The 20,909-nt window shown below is 47.5% G+C and overlaps 1 protein-coding gene across 1 annotated transcript in view; it reads left to right on the top strand.

Annotated features, from left to right (window-relative positions):
• The window catches only part of ITGA9 (integrin subunit alpha 9), a gene marked incomplete at both ends in the record, with an annotated part of 279,709 nt that overhangs the window by 158,785 nt on the left and 100,015 nt on the right, over positions 1-20,909 (top strand). The window contains one exon of the mRNA XM_080715880.1: positions 8,126-8,202. Coding sequence (XP_080572006.1) covers positions 8,126-8,202 — 77 coding nt within the window. The remainder of the gene's footprint in view (positions 1-8,125; positions 8,203-20,909) is intronic.

The raw sequence follows: 20,909 nt of genomic DNA on the forward strand, positions 1-20,909 counted from the left end.
CCCTCTGTGACATCATATTGCATGGCAGGATATGTTCTGCTCATTTGAGCTTAAAAATAGCCTTCTCTTTGGGTCCCCTTGGGGAGGAATTTGAAAAGCATTTACTCCCACCCAATACAGTGGTCCTATGTCTCTTAGGCCTCAGCCTGGGGCTTGGTTGCCGTAGCAACCCTATAAACAATTGTCCAAGCCACATCACTAATTATGTGTGTGTGTGTTTTTTAATACAAGTATCACCAAATCCAAGAAACTATTCCCCCTCTGACCGTGACAGCCGGAGGTAAGAATCCTCCTTTCATGAGATCAGGAGGGAGGCTTTCCTAGTGCAGACTTGGGCTGGAGAAATGGGTCCCCCATGGCCTGAGCACCTGGATGACTTTCTCTCTGAAGTCACTGGTGGCCTCGAGCAGTCTCTGAGCTGCCAGACCCTGAATCCCATGTGGATTATATATTTAAAATATTTTGAATATTGAAAAATGGAAATTTATTATATATGTAATATGTTATTGTATATTCACAATATTTATAATTCCATGTGCCTTGTTGGTCGTGACACCGTGAGAAAAACACGGAGGACCGTGGTCGCCGTGCTCGGGCTCAGAAGCAAGGGAACATGGACTGGAATCATTGCTTAGTTTTCTTTCCCCTGGCCTGAAGGGAGCGGAGACTCCAATAGCCACATATTATAGAAAAGGACACAGCACCCTACAGCCCACGGACAAATCCTGCGTGCCTGTTTCTGTAACCTTTTGTGGAATATATTTATACCAGTTCTTTATCTCTTATCCATCATGCATATTACTCTATTACTGAGGAGTTATGAGATTGTACAGCTCACAGGCCTAAAACAGTTAATATCTTTCTTTTTTTTTTTAATAGTACTGAGCGTTGAACCCTGAGGTGTTCTACCACTGAGCTACATCCCTAGCCCTTTTTATATTTTTTATTTGAGACAGGGTCACCCTAAATTACAGAAGCTAGCCTCAAACGTGCAATCCTCACGCCTCAGAGTCCCAGGTAGCTGGGATTGCAGGAGTGTATCAACATGCCCAGCTTCCTCTCTGGTTCTTATCAAAGTTTGCCAGCTCCATTCTAAGAGAAGTAGAGTAAGGATTTTGGTGAAAAAGAAAGGGTTTTCCAAAGAAAATCATATTCTCCAGGGAAAATCCAGGTGAGAGCCAGGCCGGGAGGAGCTGGCCCAGGACACCTGCTTGGATGCTGAGCGGCCCCCAGGCATCCGTTCCCCAGCTCTTAGAGCTGGAGGCAGGAAGCTGTTGTCTCTGCGAGAGTGGTTTTGGCCTCCTGTAACCAGGGAGGAATGAGACACGGAGGCACCTGAGATCAGCTGGCATTTGCTGACTTCTTCCTTCCCAGGAGCCAGCAGAGTGTGTGCCAACCAGCAGATGGGACTGGAGGGGCCAGGGGAGAGATGGTTGCCAATCTGAGTTTGGACTTGTCTGACTGAGGCAGCCAGGCTTGGGTTTGCCCAGAAGGCTTGGGGGGTACGCTCGTGAAAGCCAACGGAGGAGTTTTATAGGTCTGCCCCGCAGCCCCTGGGGCTGATCCCTGAAAGGAAACATAGGGGTTGGGGCTGTTGGCTTCGTGTCCAGGCGGTACCCTTTTACTCTGGAGAGGAGAAGAGTTTCATTTATTCCTGGAAGCTCTGTATTGTTATTGTTACCTAGCTTTTTGAGGGCCAGAGTCCCTGCCTTCCTGCCTCAGAGGGAGGCAGCTCAGTTTCTTAGGAAACAGCTCAGCCTTTTGGGCAGAGAGACTGACTCAGGCCCTGGAGCTCTGGGCTTCAGCCTCAGCCTCCCCAGGGCATCAGTCTCCCATTCCCTGGCCTCCTGCCTTTTACCTATGAAACAGCTGCGCCACCGCCTTGCCTATACTGGGGCTCGAATTCTGCATCCCACTTCTGTTCGTAACATTGCCTGAGTTAGCGAAGGCTCTTAGGTCAGTGGAGTGTCCACCGGATGATTAAACCACTGGGGAATTTCATTTTTTGTTATTTTTATTGGGTCTATTTAAGTTGGACAACATGATATGATACGTGTATCCATAGATTAACATATCTATCTTCTCACTAATCAACTTTTTCTTTCCCTGGTCTTAAGAACACTCAAAATCTAGTCTCTTGGCAAATTGCCACTGGACTATAGAATGTTACTAACAGGGTCACCTTGCTGCATATTAGATCTTTGGATTCATTCATCCTGTATAACTGGGACTGTGGACCTTGGACCAACATCTCCCCATTTCCTTCCTTCTTCCTCCTTGGTAACCAGCAAGGTCCTAGTCTGTGTCTAATTGGCTGTTTTAGAGTCTACAGGTAAGAACATGCAGTATTTTTCTTTGTGCCTTCCTACTTCACTTAGTGTAATGTCTTCCAGGTTCCTTCATGTTTTTAAAAATGGCAGAATCTCCTTTTTAAGACCAAGTAGTAAAGCTGGGCGTGGTGTCACATGCTTGTAATCCCCGCGCTTGGGAGGCTGAGACAGGAGGATCGCACAGGTTTAAAGCCAGCCTCAGCTACTTAACAAGGCTCTCGGCAACTTAGTGAGACCCTGTTTCCAAATAAAATATAAAATAGGTCTGGGAGTGTATCCCAGAGGTAGAAAGCCCCTGGGTTCCATCCCCAGTACCACACACACACACACACACACACACACAAAAAAAGACCAAGTAATATTTCATATTATATGTGCACGGTCCACAACTTATGATGGCTGAATTTTACTTTCCAATAGTATGAAAGTGCACCCATATTCCATTTTTTCACTACCGTGATAGCAGTCAATAAATTACATGTTGTTCTATACTTTCTTATAGCCTAGGCTTTGTGTTAGATGATTTTGCTCAACTGCAGACTAATGTCAGTGTTCAGAGCATGTTTAAGGTAGGCTTAGGCTAAGCTATGGTTGGCAGGCTAGGTGTATTAAAAGCATTTTTGGCTTATGATAGTTTCCATGTACAGGGTTTTATCAGGCCGTCACTCCATCATGAGCCAAGGAACATCTGTATTGTCCACACTTTATCTGTTCACCTGTCGACAGGCAGATTGCTCCCTGGCTTGACCTGCAAGAGTAGTGCAGAGCTCTCTCTGAGGTGTTGCTTTCATCCTTCGAGTGTCCACAGAGAAGAGGGACTGCTGAGCCAAATGCAGTTCTATTGTCAGGTTTTTGAGAAACTCCATGCCATTTCCCATAACAGCTGTACCAAGTCACATTCCCACCAGCAGTGTATAAGGGGTGCCTTCTCTCTCCCCACTCTCTTCCAACATTTGTTATCCCATGTCCTTCTGGTAACAGCCATCCTAACAGTGAGGGTGACCTTATTGTGGTTTTTATCTGCATGTCCCTAATGGTTAGGGATCTGGCTTTTCCAGGAGAAACCTCCTAGGTCAGAAGGGAGTGGGATGATATACTCAAAAGGCTGAAAGAAAAAAACTAACAACCAAAACTACTGTACCTAGAAAACAAGTTCCTAAAACGTGAAGGAAGGATAGAGAGACTGTCTTCACCATTAGCCCTGCTTCAAAATAAATGCCAAAGGGAGGTTACGGTAAAATGAAACAAGTCTAAACAACAAAGAGAGGACATAATAATTCAGGAAACTCACCAATAAAGGCGAATAGATGGACAAAAACGTAACACGGCATTGCCGTAAAAGTAGTGGGTAAATCACTTTTAACTCTATAATAATAATTAAAAGACAGAAGCAACTATAAATTATCTTAGTGGGTACAGAAGTGGTTGTAAATTAGGACATCAATAGCATACGATGTGGGGGCAGGAAAAAGAAAAATGGAAAGTTCATCTATGCAGTTAAAGTTGTTATCAGCTTAGGATAGTCTATTATAAGATATCGCACTGTATTTTAGATAAGCCCCTGAGTAATCACAAAGAAAATAACTATTGATGTTACATAAGGGGAAAAAAGAGAGAGAGATAAAGGCTTCAAAACCTAGCAATACAAAAAAAAAAAAAAAGAAGACAGTAAAGGGGAATAAAAAGAACTCTAAGACATATAGAAAACCCTTAACAAGATGACAATAGGAAATCCTTCCTTAACCACACTTACTTTAAATGTAAATGGACTAGCGGGGCATGGTGGCACAGGCTTATAATCCCAGTACTTGGGAGGCTGAGACAGGAGGATCTCAGGTTCCAAGCCAGCCTCAACAACTTAGGGAGGCTCTCAGCAACTTAGACCCTGTTTCCAAATAAGAAATAAAATCAGGATGGAGGTTTAGTTAGGAGGTAGAATTCCTCTGTGTTCAATCACCAGTGCCACAAAAAAAAAAGAGAAAAAACTAAATGTAAATGGGCTAAACTCCCCAATAAAAAGATGCACAATGACTACATGGGTTAAACACATGTACACGCACACAAGATCAAACTGCACGCTGTCTACAGAAGGCTCACTTTATATCCAAGGAGGTACGTAGAGATGAGAAAAGAATTTATGCAAATGGTAACCAGAAGAAAGGAGGAGTAGCTTGTATATATACCAAAGTAGACTTGAAATCAAAACTGTCTCTAGAGACAGAGGAATAATGATAGAAGGGCTGATTCGACAGGAAGATGTGACAGTTTAAATATATGTGCATCCAACATCAGAACCACTTAGGTGTCATAATAAATATTGACAGATCTGTAAGGCGAACTTGACGGCCATTCAGTAATAGTAGATTGCAATTCCTCGCTCCAATGATGGATGAAGCATCTAGACAGAAAATCAATAGATTTGAACAATATTGTAGACCAAATGGGCCTGACAGACATATAGAGAACTTTCCACTTGACAGCAGAATACAGCATTTTCAAGTGTTCAAGGAGCATTCTGTGAGACAGATCACATGTTAAGTCATGAAACAAATCTTAACAAAATTAAGAAGAGTGCAATCATACTATCCTGACCACAGTGGAATGAAACTAGAAATCAGTAGCAGCAAGAAAATGAGAATTGTGAATTTGTTCATGAAATTGCAGTTTGGCGGAAGTCAGCCAAGACACTTCGTCTCTGCTCCAACTGGTGCCTGTCACGGAGCGACTGAGTGGGGTCGGAGGGCCCACTTTTAGGAAGCCCAGTCACAGCCTGCAAGCCGCTGCGGCCGTCAGTTTCTTTCCATACATGCCTCTCCACGGAAAGCTGTGGTTTTCTCCACTCAGAGTGGCTAAGTTCCAAGACCCAGCGCCCAAGAGAACTGGGAGCCAGCCCTCTTGCTTTCTGTGGCCTCGCCTTGGAAGTCACACTGCGCTATTCCCACCGCAGCCACAAATCCTCCTGGGCAGGAAGCATCAGACTCTGTCTCTCTGCGGCAAGACTGACGACGTCACACTGTGAGGAAAGCAAGGAGAGAGGTTGTTGCGTTGATTCTTGGGAAATAATCGGTGTCCCTTCGGGAAAATTCATCTCCCCTCTACCGCCGCTGCCTCCCACATCACCATGAGTGAGGAAGCCACTCGGCATTTATATGCATGCGCACTGCACGAGTTGTAAGACTGGCAGGAGAGAGCCAGGTGACGGGTGAGGAGAGCAGGTCAGAGCTCACAGCCCACAAGCCTCAGGGCGGCCTCAGCCCCATCCTTTAACTCACTTCTCACCTGCTTCTTACCCCCACCCTTGACCCAGCTCCAAAGCCCAGGAGTCAGACTGAGAAGGTACACGTGTAGACAAAATAGTAAGCCATGGCACATTTAGGTTTCTTGGGGCCCAAAACTTAAACAGCTGTTGGTGCTGGTGGTAGTGGGAGAGTCTGGGGGGAAAAAAGTAAAGCTGTGAATATAAAGTTAGGTTTGGGGCTGCATACAGGTCCTATAGGTGAGGGACCTTGGAGCTTGGGTTCATCAGCCTGGTGGGAGGTCATCTTTTGCTGTGTGTGTTGTGTGTGTGTGTGTGTGTGTGTGTGTGTGTGTGTGTGTGTGTTACTGAGACTTGAACCCAGAGGCATTCTACCTCTGAGCTTACATCCCCAGACCAATTTTTTTTTTCTCATTTGGAAACAGGGTCTCACTAAATTTAGTGAGAGCCTCACTAAATTGCTGAGGCTGTCCTTGAATGTATAATCCTCAATCTCAGCCTCCCAAGAAAAAGGATTACAAGCGTGTACCACCACATGCGACTTTCCCAGCCCTATTTTATTATTATTGTTATTGTTGTTGTTTTGAAACAGAGTTTCCCTAGGTTGCTGAGGGCCTCACTAAGTTGTGGAGGCTTCCCTTGAACCTGTAACTCTCCTGTCTCAGCCTCTCAATTTGGGATTGCCTCTGTGCTTCCATCCTAACCCCTAGACCCACAAGCCTTCCCTCACCTCCCTGACTCACAGTCCCCCTGCCCTCCTCCTCCCATCCCCCAACCTGGTTGAGACTGCAAAGAAAGCACAAAAGTCTTATGCTGAAGCCCAATGGAAATCTTTCTCTGGCCCCAGTCACGTCCAAAAGAACATGGGAATTTCTTCTTTGTGCCCAAGACTTCCATGATTCTTTCCCCCACCCATAATCAAGGAAGGAAATGTTGGCTGGGACATTGTATTCTTTTGGAAAAGTGGCTCAGGAGTATGAATTTCCATAAGCAGAATTACCCTGCGTGGTTGAGTCTAGACTACCCGTTGGCCAACAAGCTGCCGGAGTCCACGCTGGCGCTCTAAGAAGCTGCGTAGACTTACTCTGTGGCAAGGGCACAAGTCACCTGGAATTATGCTTTGTGGGAGGAAAAAACAAACCCTCCCAACATTATCAGGGACCAGGAAGAAGGGTAGCAGTAAATAAAGCTAAAAAAAACAAAAGAAAGAGTAACATGTTCTTCTCTCCAAACCCCACTTAAATGAGGAAAGCCAGGTAAGAAATGAAGCGTCTTCACCATCTGGAGTAGGGAGGTGGCCACCTATCGATAAAAAAGAGAGGTTGAGACCAGATAGAGGGATGGGCCAAGCCTTTCGTGCACTAAAGAAAGAAGAAAGCTCTAACCCCCAAATCACAAAGTGTTGTTCCCAATTCACAGCCAACCTCCGCTGATAGGCGTGAGCTCGGGCACGTCTTGCAAGCTGTCTGGAAGTAATGTTGGTTTGGCTCACTGAGTGCTGGGCCCCAGCACTGGGTGGGGCTTTGATGGTGGAGGACCAGGCTTGGTTAGAAAAAAAAAAGCACTCTTTGCTGCTATTTCACCCAGAATCTGGAAAGAATCCTTCTGGCCCATCGTGGTTTCTTTCTGCCCGATGCCCCGATTGCCTTTGACATTCCTCCTTTGGCACTAAAAATTCAGTATGGCTCCACTACCCAGTGTGTGCGTCAGCTTTGCCTCACCGTGACCCAAATACCTGGGGAGAGCAACTTATTTGCCTCACGGTTTCAAGGTTTGGTCCATGGTTGGCTGGCTCTAAGACAAAGAAGAAAGCCACTCAGCGTGTGTGTGTGTGTGTGTGTGTGTGTGTGTGTGTGTGTGTGTGTGTGTGTGACAGACAGACAGACACAGAGAGACAGATACAGAGAGTGTGAGAGTGTGTGTGTGTGTGTGTGTGTGTGTGTGTGTGTGTGTAAGGCAGACAGACAGGAAGCACCCAAGGACAGATATAGTCCTCCAGGCCACACACCCAGGGACCCACCTTCTCCATCCATGCACCTACCACTGAAGACCAGGCTTAAATACACAAGTTTTTTGGGGGACATTTCAGGTCCATTATACTCGCACAGAGCCTATCTCAAATATAAGTCTGCTGCCTCCCCAAGAGAGCAAATGAGGGAAATCTTCTGACCACAATCTAAGAATTATTTCCTCCGTTAAGTAATTGTTTATCATGTCTAAGAGACTCTAAAGTTATCCTCAGATAAGCGCAGACCTGGAGCGTGCACGTCAGGTGTGCTTCGACTTGAAGAAGCACCTCAGTAGACCAGTCGGTCAAGGAAGGGGAAGGAACGCACGTGAGGTGGAGAGCTTGGTGGGGTTGGGTTTCCTTGGGCCTCGGAAAGGCCCCCTCACCTTGCTGGGGAGCTGGCCTCTTGGGGGTGGGAGGAGGACACTTGCAGGGTGCAGGGAGGAGAGAGTCCCCCTGCTTTGCAGGAAGGGAATTGGCTGTTGTTGGCCGTGAAATCTCATTCCATCCTTCCCGTTATATCTCCTACAGACTGTCTTTGAAAGGAATTGCCAATCCGAGGACTGTGCCGCTGACCTGCAGCTTCGGGGTAAACTGCTGCTCTCCAGGTACGTACGTCGCTGCTTCTTATATATTATCCAAAGAAGCCTATTCCTTGACTCCTGGCTCCAGATCTGACGTTCAGATTTCCCCACCGCAAAGGGTAAACAGTGTGGATGGGTGATGCTGGCATACTGTAGTTTTTATTTATTTATTTATTTTTTGGTGGTACTGGGGTTCCTGGAAGCCCTTCTACCTCCGGGATACACTCCCACGGGCTACACTCCCACACGTATTTTTTAACATTTTTATGTGGAAACAGAGTCTCTTAAGCCAGAGAGGCTGGCTTCGAACCAGCGTGATACTCCTGTCTCCGCCTCCCAAGCACGGGGATTACAAGTGTGCGCCACCACACCCGGCCTCTGTAGTTGTTTTTTTTTTTTTAAGTGGTATTGTCAAATAATTTTAACAATGGCTATTATTTGGGAGGGGATAGATAGAGTTTTGCTTGTAGTTCCACACAGCTCATGATTTAGCTCACGCTTCTAATTTCTATGAGTATTGATGGGCCGGGAGAATTTTTTTTTATGTTTATTTGTTGTAGTAAGTTGAACTGGTGGGTGATGTTGGCCTATTGTAATTTTTTTTTTTAATGAGGTGTTAGCCAAGCCTGTTGGTGCACGCTTGTAATCCCAGTACTTTGGGAGGCTGAAACAGGAGGATGTGGGTTTACGGCCAGCCTCAGGTACTTAGTGAGGACCTCCGCAACTTAGTGAGACCCCGTTTCAAAATAAAGAATAAAAGCCGGGCGTGGTGGCACACACTTGTAATCCATGCGCTTGGGAGGTGGAGACAGGAGGGCCACGCAGGTTCGAAGCCAGCCACGCTGGCTTAAGAGACCCTGTTTCCAAATAAAAATATAAAAAAAAATAGGTCTGGGAGTGTAACCCAGAGGTAGAAGGGTTTTCAGGAACCCCAGTGCCACAAAAAAAAAAATAAATAAATAATAAAGAATAAAAATAGGGCTGGGGGTGTAGCTCAGAGGTAGAATGCCCCTTGGTTTAATCCCCAGCACCACACACACACACACACACACACACACACACACACACACACGGTGTTGTCAAGTAATTTTAACACCCACTATTATTTTGGAGGGATAGTTTGGATTTTGCTTGGAATTCTTTATACCTCCTGATTTAGCTAATAACACTTCTATGAGTATTGATGTATTGGAAGAATTATTTAATATTTATCTGTTAATTCAAGTTGAACTAGATGAAGTTACCAACGTTATATATGTTAATTTGGGGACAATTTCCTAGGATTTGACCTGTTTCTCTATAAAGTTCTTTTATCTCCTCCCCCCACATACACACTCAACAGTGGTGTCTGCTTTCACAGCATGTGATGACTGTGTGGCAGGATGGGGTGTTGGAGAGGAGGAGCAGGCTGTCGTGCTCTGAGCAAACAGACTCTGTATTATTTCAGGGTTTCCTCCCACCATTTGCGAATCCCCCAGGGCTAAAGGTGAACTGTGCAGAGCCTTTGGGTTTCCCCTTTGCCAGCCTTTTATTTTAGACTTCTTTTAGGTCCCGTATCACTTAGCCATGTTTCAGACCATAGTTTCCTTTTATAACAATGCTTTCCGAAGGACTCTTGTTAGCTTTGGGGCTAGAAGCCCTTCATCGTATTATGACCATTTCTCAAAGCAGTCACCACTTTTGATAGCTATGCTCTAAAAGGCTGTCGACTGTCCCTTATTTGCAATGCCAAGAGTTGAGTTTGGATGGAGTGAAGGGCATTATTTCCCATCATGAATTAGTGATATACTAAGACATTTTTACTTGTGGTGATAATCTTTTCGTCATCAAAGGGAAGTGATACTGTGATTCCTTTTCTTATTTTGGAGTTTATTAGGAGAAGGTATGTGTAATGCTCCCCCCAATACGCACATGCATGTGTGCATGCGTGCGCGCGCGCGCGCACACACACACAAACACACACACACACACATAAATACTTCTCCAAAAAACTTCAATATTAATTATTCTCTTTTACTCTAGAAAAGAATGGGAGATTAAAGTAGCATGTTTTGCCAAGCTTAGGAAATTAAATTCATGGAATTGTTTAACATTAGTAAAAGCCAATTCTTATATTTTTTTGAGAAAGCCAATTCTAAAGAAAGTTCATAAATTATCAGCTCATTAATTTTAATTTTAGTAGGTCTTCCAAGAAATGTTTTAGGGAAAAAGTAACAAGAAACAAAACTATACAGACTTTTGTTTTATGTGCAGGCAAAACTTAAACACTGGAAATTTACTTTAGATCGTAGAAAACTCCCTGTGGTGGGAAAATATTCTCTCGATCCAAGATTAAATTTTAAGTTAGGAAAAGTCCTGTTTGCTTTGCTAACCATTAGTGGACAGACAAGTCTACCTCTACTAATTGTGCTATTTGTGTATTAAGACGTACATTCCAAGGCTTGTGGTCAGTAACACATCTCATGGCTAATGTTGCCTCTCTTGTTCCAATTTGGCCTTTAAGGCATGTGGTCAGGACCCAATCTTCTCTGTGGGCCTAGTAGTTAATGATGCCATAATAATTAGTGTGGTGATCCGGGCCCAGAATTACTAGTGTGACCATATGTATCAGCTAGTGATTGCCACTGGAAGTGCTGTGTGACATGTCACCCCAAAGCTCATGGCATAAAACAGCAATAGTTGATTCTCGTGAGTCTCAGAGTCAGCTGAGGATTGGGTGGATTCAGTGGGATCCTGGCTGACTTGTTCATGCTTTTGAGGTCCAGTGGAAAGTAGTAGGCTTTGGGCTCCGGTGGCTCAGTTTATCTCTGATCCATGTGTCTTTAGTTGACCGTCTGGAGTCAGTGGGCTGATATGGGTAGGTTCTTCTCAAAGCATGGTGTAGGTGCTCAAGGGTAAGCCAAGACACGCGATGGCCCTTAAGCCTAGGCCCAAAACCGGGCCCTAGTACACGAGACTTATTCTGTTGGCCATAGAAAGTCTCCTGGCTAAATACAATGTCATGTAACAAGAAAATAATTTCTGTTCCTTTAATGAAAGGAACTACAAAGTTACCCCAAAGGGCAGGACTATATTAAGAATTGTGATCCATAATACAATCTACTATAGCATGTAAGAGCGGGGTCAGGCCTTGTAGTGTTCGGGGCTATTTTGGCCTTTCTTGCAGTTCCATTTGGACGTAAGCCTGGAAATTGGGTGAGACTGACTGATCCTCAGAAGCAGTGTTCTTAACTGGGCATGGTGGCGCATGCCTGTAATCCCAGTACTTTGGAGATTGAGACAGGAGGATCATAGGTTAGAGACCAGCCTTGGCAACTTAGCAAGACCCTGTTTCCAAATAGAAAAATAAAATAAAAATAAAAACTGCACTCCCAGAGTGCAGTTCAGAGGTAGAACATGCCTAGGTTCAACCTCCAGTACTAGGGAAAAAAAAAAAAAAAAACAGAACTGAAGAAGAAATGTTCTTGGCTTAAACCACTGAGCTTCTCCTTAAGATGAGTTATTTCCCCAGAGAACTCCTGGCTTCTCAAAATAGCCTTTTGGCCGAATTCTCCAGTCAAGAGACCCTCATTGTACTCTGGGACTCCTCATAGCTGTTCTCCCAGGAGCCAACGGAGAAATGTTTACTGGTAATTGGATAAGGGGTGATAAAAAACCAAACCTGTGGTTTCAGTTACACTGGATTTCTCCAGAGCCAGGCACGGTATGCAGGAAGACACAGCCGGCAGCCGTGGTGGAATCTAGGGTCTGCATTTGATTGGCCGCGGTTCAGTGGCTAGCACCAGAGACGGGCCTCGCTGGTTATCATTTATCTCTGCTGATTCATTATTGCCTGGCATGGGAGCAATAATGTTGGAGCAAGCACTGGGTCCCACTGCAGGAGGAGTGATACGTGGTCCTCTCTCCTGGTGTGTACACTCTGGGCAGGAGAGGCCCGGAGGCTGCACGATGGTGGCGCTGCCTGGGGTGTGTGGGGAGGGAGAGGGATGGGTTCCTACAGGACACGCAGCAGCTTCCAGGAGGCAATATTAAGGGGAGTGGGGAGGACTCCAGCACTCTGAGCAGAGAGAGAGGGAGGGAGAGAGGGAGGAGAATGAATGAATGAATGAATGAATGAATGAATATGGAGTTCATAACATACCTGTGGCTTTGGGGTGCATCTCAGCGCCAGTGGTGAGAGCAGAGTCCTAGCACAGGTGTATCAGCCTAGCAGGAAGGCAGTTGAGGGAGCTCAGCCTGGCCCGGCCGGGCTCTCCACGTGCCCCTGGCTCCGCTGTCTCCATCCCTACGTCCCTGACAGCTGCCACTTGTCCCGAGGCGGGACTGCCCTTGGCAGGCCTGGACCTAAGGGAGATGCTGGGACAATTATCACTGACATGCTCCTCAAGGATTTTGTGGTAGCAATTTGGACAGTTTCTGACTTCCATGCTGTCTTCAGAACCCGGGTCACACATGGGCCGTGATCTCCTTGGATGAAAAATTGCAGCAAATACCTTCGGCAACTGGGTGGCCAGGCGGCGCGAGATGCTGGGGCTGAAGGCCAGCCGAGTGCTCGCCAGACCTCAGAGGAGTTTGTGTCTTCAGAAGACAGAGGGAAAGACATAAGAAGTGAACCTGTCCCCGTGAGCAGCCAGGGATCAAGCCAGAAAAGGCTCCTAGTGCCCAGAGCCCATGGACAATTGTACTTCTCTCTCCAGAGAATGTGCATTCTGGCAGGCCTGTTGTCCCCTAAAGCAGTTGCAGTCAACCCTTTAATTAGAAGTCCCCCCTACCTTTTTTCTTTTTGGTGGTACTGGGGTTCCTGGAAACCCTTCTACCTCCGGGCTACACTCTGAAACCTATTTTTATTTATTTTATTTGGAAACAGGGTCTCTTAAGCCAGCAAGACTGGCTTCGAACCTGCGCGATCCTCCTGTCTCCGCCTCCCAAGCGCGGGGATTACAAGCGTGCGCCGCCACACCTGGCTCCCCCTACCTTTTTTAAATCAGTACTGGTGATTGAGCTCAGGGGCATTCTACCTCTGAGCTATATCCCCAGCCCTTTTTATTTATTTTTTGTTTAGAAACAGGGTCTCACTAGGTTCCTAAAAGCTTCATTGTGTTGCTGAGTCTGTCCTCAAACCTGTGATCCTCCTGTCTCACCTTCCCAAGTACTAGGATTACAAGTGTGCACTACCACGCCTGGCTGCCCGTATTCTTTAGTGGGCTGGATCCTAGTTCTGTAGCACGCCATCCCCAAAACATCCAGGAATAGAGATGAAGGTGTTTAGATACTCTCCATTAGACCTCAGGACCAAAAACTCCATTATTTAAAGGATGCAGACTTCGTTTTGTCTGAATACTCATGGTGCCTAAGAAAGTATCATGTATAACTAAGATAAAGAAAAATAGTTATGGCTATTGAGCTAAAAGAAAAATGTTGTTTCCTTTTTTTTTTTTTTTTGGTGGTACTGGGGTTCCTGGAAGCCCTTCTACCTCCGGGCTACACTCCCAGACCTATTTTTACATTTTTACTTGGAAACAGGGTCTCCTAAGCCAGCGTGTGTGGCTGGCTTCGAACCTGCGCGATCCTCCTGTCTCTGCCTCCCAAGCGCGGGGATTACAAGCGCGCACCACCACGCCTGGCAAAAATGTTGTTTCTGATGCATCTCATCAGAGATCAGTGCCAAGAAAAGACCTTGGCGCCGGGCATGGTGGCGTACACTTGTAATCCCAGCATTTGGAAGGCTGAGACAGGAGGATCGCAGTTTTCGGACAGCCTTGTCTACTAAAGGATGAAAAATAGGTCTGGGGTGTAACTCGGAGGTAGAATGCCCTAGGTTCCATCCCCAGTACCGAAAAATAAAATTGTAAGGGAGATAAAGAGACAACAGAATATTTGTAAAGTTAGAACCATCCTGTGGCTGTGTTCAGTCATCTGTGGTCGCCATAGCAACGCTGCATCTTGGGGGCTGTGTGTGGAGGAAGTGTGTTTCCCCAAACCGTTGGCTGGCTTGGGAGATGGCTAACTCCATCCATGACAAGACCACCAACCTTCTAGAAGAGGACCCCTTCACCAGAGTTACTTAGAGTCAAATCAGTCTCCTTCTCAAAAGCGATTCACATCAACTGCACAGCAGATGGAGGCAGTGAAGGTTGTCTTGTTGGAGGAAGGAGAGGAAAGCCCATTTATCGAGCACCTTTCATGCGCGAGGCACCCTACGGAGCACTCAGGATACACAGGAGCACTGCGATGTCTCCCCAGCTGTATGACCTTAGGCAAGAGGCTTCACATCTCAGCACCTCTATTTCCTTCTCTATAAGATGGGGATATAATTGCAGTCCCTTATATGGCCATTTTGATATTTAATGAATGTACACCTGTTGAAGTGTTTCTGAAAGTGCTCGGCACTTTGTCTACACTCAGCAGATGAGAGCAACTATTATTACTTCATTTAGTCCTCAACAACACTGGGAATTATGACCTGCTTTTTACTGATTAGGATACAGAGGCTGAGGAGGCCAGGTTACTTGCTCGAGGATTCATGGTGGGGGAAATTAAAGCTGGGAATGCCTGCTTCTACCTTCTGCACTTCCCCAGTACGCTGGCTTCCCTTGCTGTTGAACTCGTGTGAGTTTGAAATGTACCAGGGCGGGGTCAGGACAGAAGGGGACATTTGTCCTCTGGAAGAGATGCTCAGGGAGAGATAGATACCTTCCAGGGAGCCGGCTCCTCTCACCTGGTAAGGGGTGACACGATGCTAGTGTTTTCACTAATTTGACCAATGTTGGCAGAGCGCTTGCTGTGGATGTCTCTGGTCAAGGACTTAAGTAGAGACCTACTGTTGCAACAACTCTCCGTCCAAGAGGGAAGCCAGAAGGGCATGCAAACAGGTCTTTGGAATTTGATGTGAAGGGATTCCCCGGAAGCACAGGAAGGAAGTACTCCATAGGTCTGAGTGTGAGCTCCCCAGAAGCAGCCCAGAGACAAGGATTTGAGTACAAATAATTCATGTTTGATATGCAGGAAACGAAGGAAGGTCAGGAGCAAGGGAGTCTGGGCAGGGAAGTCGGCCAGCTAGGCGCACGGGACACCATCGTGTCAGACACTTGGTGCATCTCCTAGAACACCACTCCTCAGGTCCGCCTCTGTGGCTGAGCTGGGCGCCTGGCCCCCGCGGGGCACTCCCAAGTGCCGCAGCCAGCCTGAGGTTAGCTAATAACCTCTACTCTGGCGGCCGTCTGGCCATGAGCTGCAGTTCCTCTGTTCTCCACCTTTCTCTTGCTCTCCAGCAGGCTTGCCCGAGTCTTCTTACAGTGTGGGAGGGACCCTCCAAAGAGCAGAGCGCCGCAGGAGGTCTAGTTTCAGAACTGGCATGCTGTCCCTCTTACTACTCAGTTCCCCAAAGTAAAGTGACAAGATGGACCAGATTCGGGGGCTGGAGAGACTGACTGTTTCCTGCTGGGAGGAGCTGGGAGGTCTCAGGGCACAGGGGTACACCCAGAGAGCCTCTGCAGCAGGTCGCCAAGCCCGGCCAAGCTTCCTCCTGCAGGAAAATGCTGGGGGGCAGTGGGAAGGCCCCCTCAAATGCCTGTGTCTGAGAGGTGATGGAGTTGGGCGGCTTGAACACTAACCTGGGAGAGGCCTGGGCAGAAGGCCACCCTGGGGCGAGGTTCATGCCCTGGCACTGCTGCCTGTGACATACAGCAGCTTGTCTAAATCAAAGATGCAGACCCAGCAGATGGAACTGGGAAGAGTGTTGGGGGGGGGACGGGGAGCTGTCTCCTGTATCCGCTTCCTCAAAGACTCCCAGTTGATGAATCTGCCCCGGAATTCCCCGCAGGGGAGTTAAATCACCTCTGGACTGGGCGGCTGCTTCCTGGCTACGCTCTCATTCTGCATTTTGCAAACACCCGCGTGCCCCGCGATAGTGGCAACTTTGCACACTATTTCTTTCCCTTCTCCACCAAGCACAACAACCAACCATGACACACCCGCAGAAGGGCTTTGCCTTTAGAGCAGACCCCTGAGCCAGGCAGGGGGCCAGGAGCTTTGTTCCCCTTTCCCTGCAGACGACAGCAGAGGCGGATGAGGTAGTGTCCTCGGCTCGTCCCAGGTGGAGAGGATGAGACCCCGAGCCCTCTGCCATCCTGGGGGATGCGAGCCACGCCCAGCCGTGCAGCTGGAGGCCTACAGTGCTTAGGAGTCTAGCTGCAGCCTGGCTCAGGGACACTCAGGACCCTGTGACTCTGCTATCCTTCTTCAAGTTGTCATCTGCAGAGACCCAGGAGGGCTGGAATCAAGCCCAGCACGCAGGTTCCTTTGGTCAGTGTTTTTATGTATGTGTTCAGAGTTGTGGCCTTTCTGGAGAACAGGAAACAACGGATGAACAGGGATTCAAGTTACTTATCTAAGGTCAAAACGAAAGTTGGACCGCAGAGGCAGGAAAAACACCTGCTGGGCGGCTCCGGAGCCCCGGGGACCCAGCGGTTGCACCCAGAGCCCTTGTCTTTAAAATAGCGCTTGCTGCTCAGGAGACCAGGCCTATCTCTGGGTGGAAATGACTTTGGGAGATTCTTTCCTGTCACAGGGAGTTTCTGATTTGTGGTTTCCTGAGAGCATGGTGGCTGGGGACAGAGAGCCCAAGAAGCTTACTTTTTCTTTTTTGGACAGACTCAAAGTCCTGAGGGAGTTGGCAGGGCTCCGTTAGCACACAGGAGCAGCAGCAGTCAGCCCCAACAGAGCATGTTTCGGGGCCAGCCGTTCCCTTGCTGGGCACACTGCTGGCCAGGATTCCTGCAGCACAGGCTTTTGGAGGAGAGAGGATGGGGATTCTTAGAGGGGTGTGGGAGGCAGGACAGAGGCAGTAACCGTAGCAACCACAGACAGGCCTCCTTCCCCAGTCTGGGCCTACCTCACTGTCTGACTAATAACATTTTATTCAGTAGTATTTTCCTTGGCTTCCAAATATAGCCACCATCGGAGGTTTTTACGCTTGAGTCTTTCCGGCCAATCATAATGGGATGACGGCTTTCCCTGTGATCAGGCCCCCAAAAAGGACCCATGGAGAGGACTCAGCCGCCAGGTCCCTCTCTCCTCTCAGACGGGGAGCCACGGGCTATTGCGTTGCAAACTTTTTTGTTTTTGTTTTTGTTTTTTTTTCTTTTCAGTTTATTCTGTGTGTCCGTGTTGCTTGGTCTCTTGCCACTAAATACTAGACGCGCCCATTGCAGGGCGGGCCTGTTACTGAGAAAGAAGCCAAACTCGGGGAGGCGGGCAGTGGCTTTGTTTTTGGCAGGCAGGCTTCCGGACACATGCTCTCCTTGTTGTCTTGGAGCACCCTCTCCGCCCTGTTCTTAACATCTCTCCCAAGTTTGTTCTGAGTCACCTAGTATAACCCTAGAAGGACCAGAACTCCCTGCTGGCCCTGCAGGGGTGAAAAGCCAAAGACATCTGTGGCCAAGGAGGGGCCCATTCTTTGCCTTTGTCCCCAGGGGTCACCAGCCCCACCCTCCAGAGCCAAAGGTGAGGCTCGGGTTTAACAGAGACTGCCCATAAGTCACAATTTACCGCTTTGTATAGTGAGAGGAGACAGACGTCCCCTGTGGAAACTTCTAGATTGTTCTTCCCCGACTCCATTCCAGGTGGTCTGGATGCAGACAGGACAAGCTGGGCGGAGGCGGAGGTGCTGGTCCCTGCTGTCGTGACCTTGGCTCACTGTCCACAGCTGCCCCGCCTCTGCTTTAGAGAATCACCTGTCTCCTGAGAGCTGCTGGCCCAGGAGGCTGCACCCTCTGTGAGAAAATAGAGACAAAGGAATACAGCTCCTAGGAGCAGGCTTTATTGGGGGTAAAAGCCTAGCAGGGTTCAAGTGACCCGGAAGAGAACTGTCAGAATCAGAAGTCCATTTTCTTAAAGACTCGGGGCTTTTTCCAGGGCAAGGAGTGGGGTAGGGGTATAAGAGCAGTCGTGTCGCCTGTTGGCTGGCAGGTTATAGGGTTTGGAGAGTTTTGTCAGTGTCTGATTGGTAAGTCATTATTTGGTCAAGTCCTTGGCTAGGAGGCGGGGTGACTAAGGTTAGGGGCCTTGTTCTTTAGGGTCCACAGTGTCATGCCATTACTTTCGTACTATTCCGTCAGTTCCAGGTCTCGGGTGGCCTCTGGCCAGATCTTAAGGGTCCCCGCCCTCCCTGGAGGCCACCTCAGCCCTCAGGTTTGAGATGCAGAAGGCTTGGTGGCACACAGCTGTAATCCAGGTACTGGGGAGGCTGACACAGGAGGATCACAGGTTTGAGGCCAGCTTCAGCAAGTGTTGAGACTGTCATCAACCTAATTAGACCTGTTTCAAAATAAAAATAAAGAGCCAGGCATGGTGGCATACGTTCGTAATCCCAGCATTTGGGAGGCTGAGACAAGAGGATCGCAATTCTCGGACAGCCTCAGCTACTTGGAGAAGCCCTTTGCAACTCAGTGGGACCCTGTTTCAAAATAAAGAATAAAAAAAATAGGGCTATAGGTGTAATTTGAAGGTAGAATGTCTCTGGGCTCAATCCCCAGTACTGCAAAAAATAAATAATAAATAAATAAAATAGGGCTGGAGGTGTGGCTCAGAGGTCGAATGCCCAGTACCATAAAAAGGATGGGGAGGAGGAGAAAGAGGGCTCTTGTATGTGTCTCTGCCCAGGGTCCAGTTAGAAGGCTCACCATCGGTCCTGGGATGGCAGAATTGAAGCCAAGGAAATCTACCTCAGTGACTGATGTTTTATCAGATGCCTTTCATAAAAGACATTCCTACCCTTCCTCCTGGTGTCCAAGACTGAGTGCCCCCAGCACAGCCTCCCCTCCCACCGTGAAGTCAGCCCCTACTCACCTTCCCACAGGGCAGGGGCTCCTCACCCGGGGTCCATGTCCCCTCGGTGACCTGTGCATGGAATTCATAAAATCTGGGAACTAAGCTAGAAGACAAGTCCCATTTCTATTTTTAAATGAATAATGTCCAACTGGAAGTTTGCCTTTAGTCGTTTGTGAATGTGGGCAGTCTACCGCAGTGATATTAGCATGGCCCATGGCACTGTCCGAAGTAGAAGTTATAGATGTTTTGAGATCAAGTTACAGTATTGCAAATATTTCAAAATATCGTTAAAATTCATCTCTCTTTTAGCTGGGTGTGGTGGCGCATGCCTGTCATCCCAGTACCCCAGAGGCTGAGTCAGGAAGATCACAAATTCAAGGCCAGCCTTAGCAAGTCAAGAAGACCTCAGCAACTTAGGGGACCCTGTTTCTAAATAAAAAACAATAGAATAAGGCTGGGGACATAGCTCAGAGGTAGAACACTCCTGGGTTCAATCCCAGTACCCCCCCCACACACATAAATTTTATGGTAATTATTAAATCCACCACCAGATTTGCATTTTAAATGTTATTTCGCAAAAGAGTGCGTATCGCTAGACTATACCTTGGCTTAATGTAATTATTACTGTTTTTGCATACTTAATTTCTTCGTAACCCTACTTGTCATTTTGTGCATTTATAAGCTTACTTTAAAAGCATAATTCTGCGAAGGGGTCCCTATTGCTTCCCCACGCAACCAATGGTACGCAGCAACACAAAAACAGGTTAAGACTCGGAGGTCTAGGCGTTCTCCTTGACTCTGGAGGAAGATGTGAGAGAAGCAAAAGTTTCCTTCCACTTACTGGAGTAGACTGAAAGGTTTGAGCCGCTGCCCCACAGGGGGCGGGGCCGGAAGCTAGGAGGCGGAGCCCTGTGATTCCCAGAGGAGACCACGCCCCTCGATTTAAGAGAATCCCGATAGAGACAGAGAGGCCTGCTCTCCCCCACTAGCCCCCGCGGCCGACTCTCCAGGAATAAAGGCATCCATACCACCTATAATGGATTTCTGCGTGTATCTGTGCGCCAACGGACCCGCCGCATCTTTATTTATTAATCATAGACGAAATGTTTTCATTGCAGTATCCAGAACTAGGACTTCATCAAAAAGTGGAGGTCAATTTTCACTGCTTTGCTTTTGTAGCGAGGATTGAACACAGAGCCATTCTACCTCTGAGCTAGACCTGAGACGCGTTTTATTTTAATTTTTAATTTTTAATTTTGGTGGTTACTGGGGATGGAACCCTTCTACCTCCAGGCTACACTCACAGACCTATTTTATATTTTTATTTAGAAACAGGGTCTCCTAAGCCAGCGCGGCTGGCTTCGAACCTGCGTGATCCTCCTGTCTCCGCCTCCCAAGCACGGGGATTACAAGCGTGCGCCACCGCGCCCGGCTGTTTTGTATTTTGAAACAGAATCTCGCTAAGTGGCTGAGAGTCCCACTAAGCCTTTCTACCTTTGAGCTAGACCTGAACTGTGTTTTATTTTGTTTTTTGAAACAGGGTCTTGCTAAGTTCCTGTCAATCTCGCTAAATTGCTGAGGCTAGCCTCAAACCTGCTATCCTCCTGTCTCAGCATCCCAAGCCCTGGTATTATAGGTGTGTGCCACCATCTGGATTTGTTTTTCAGAAATGTAGGACAAAGCTTAGAAGCCTCTGGAAGAAGTGTTCCCTTGACTGTGTGTTCCCAACGATGGTAAAATAGCACAGATTAAGAAAAGAACTTTTGTCCCTGGTTTTATTTTATTTATTTTTGGTGGTACTGGGATTCCTGGAAACCCTTCTACCTCCGGGCTATACTCCCAGACCTATTTTATATTTTTATTTAGAAACGGTCTCTTAAGCCAGCGTTGCTGGCTTAGAA

This window comes from Muscardinus avellanarius (genome assembly GCF_963383645.1).
Source record: "Muscardinus avellanarius genome assembly, chromosome: 18".
Lineage (NCBI taxonomy): Eukaryota > Metazoa > Chordata > Mammalia > Rodentia > Gliridae > Muscardinus > Muscardinus avellanarius.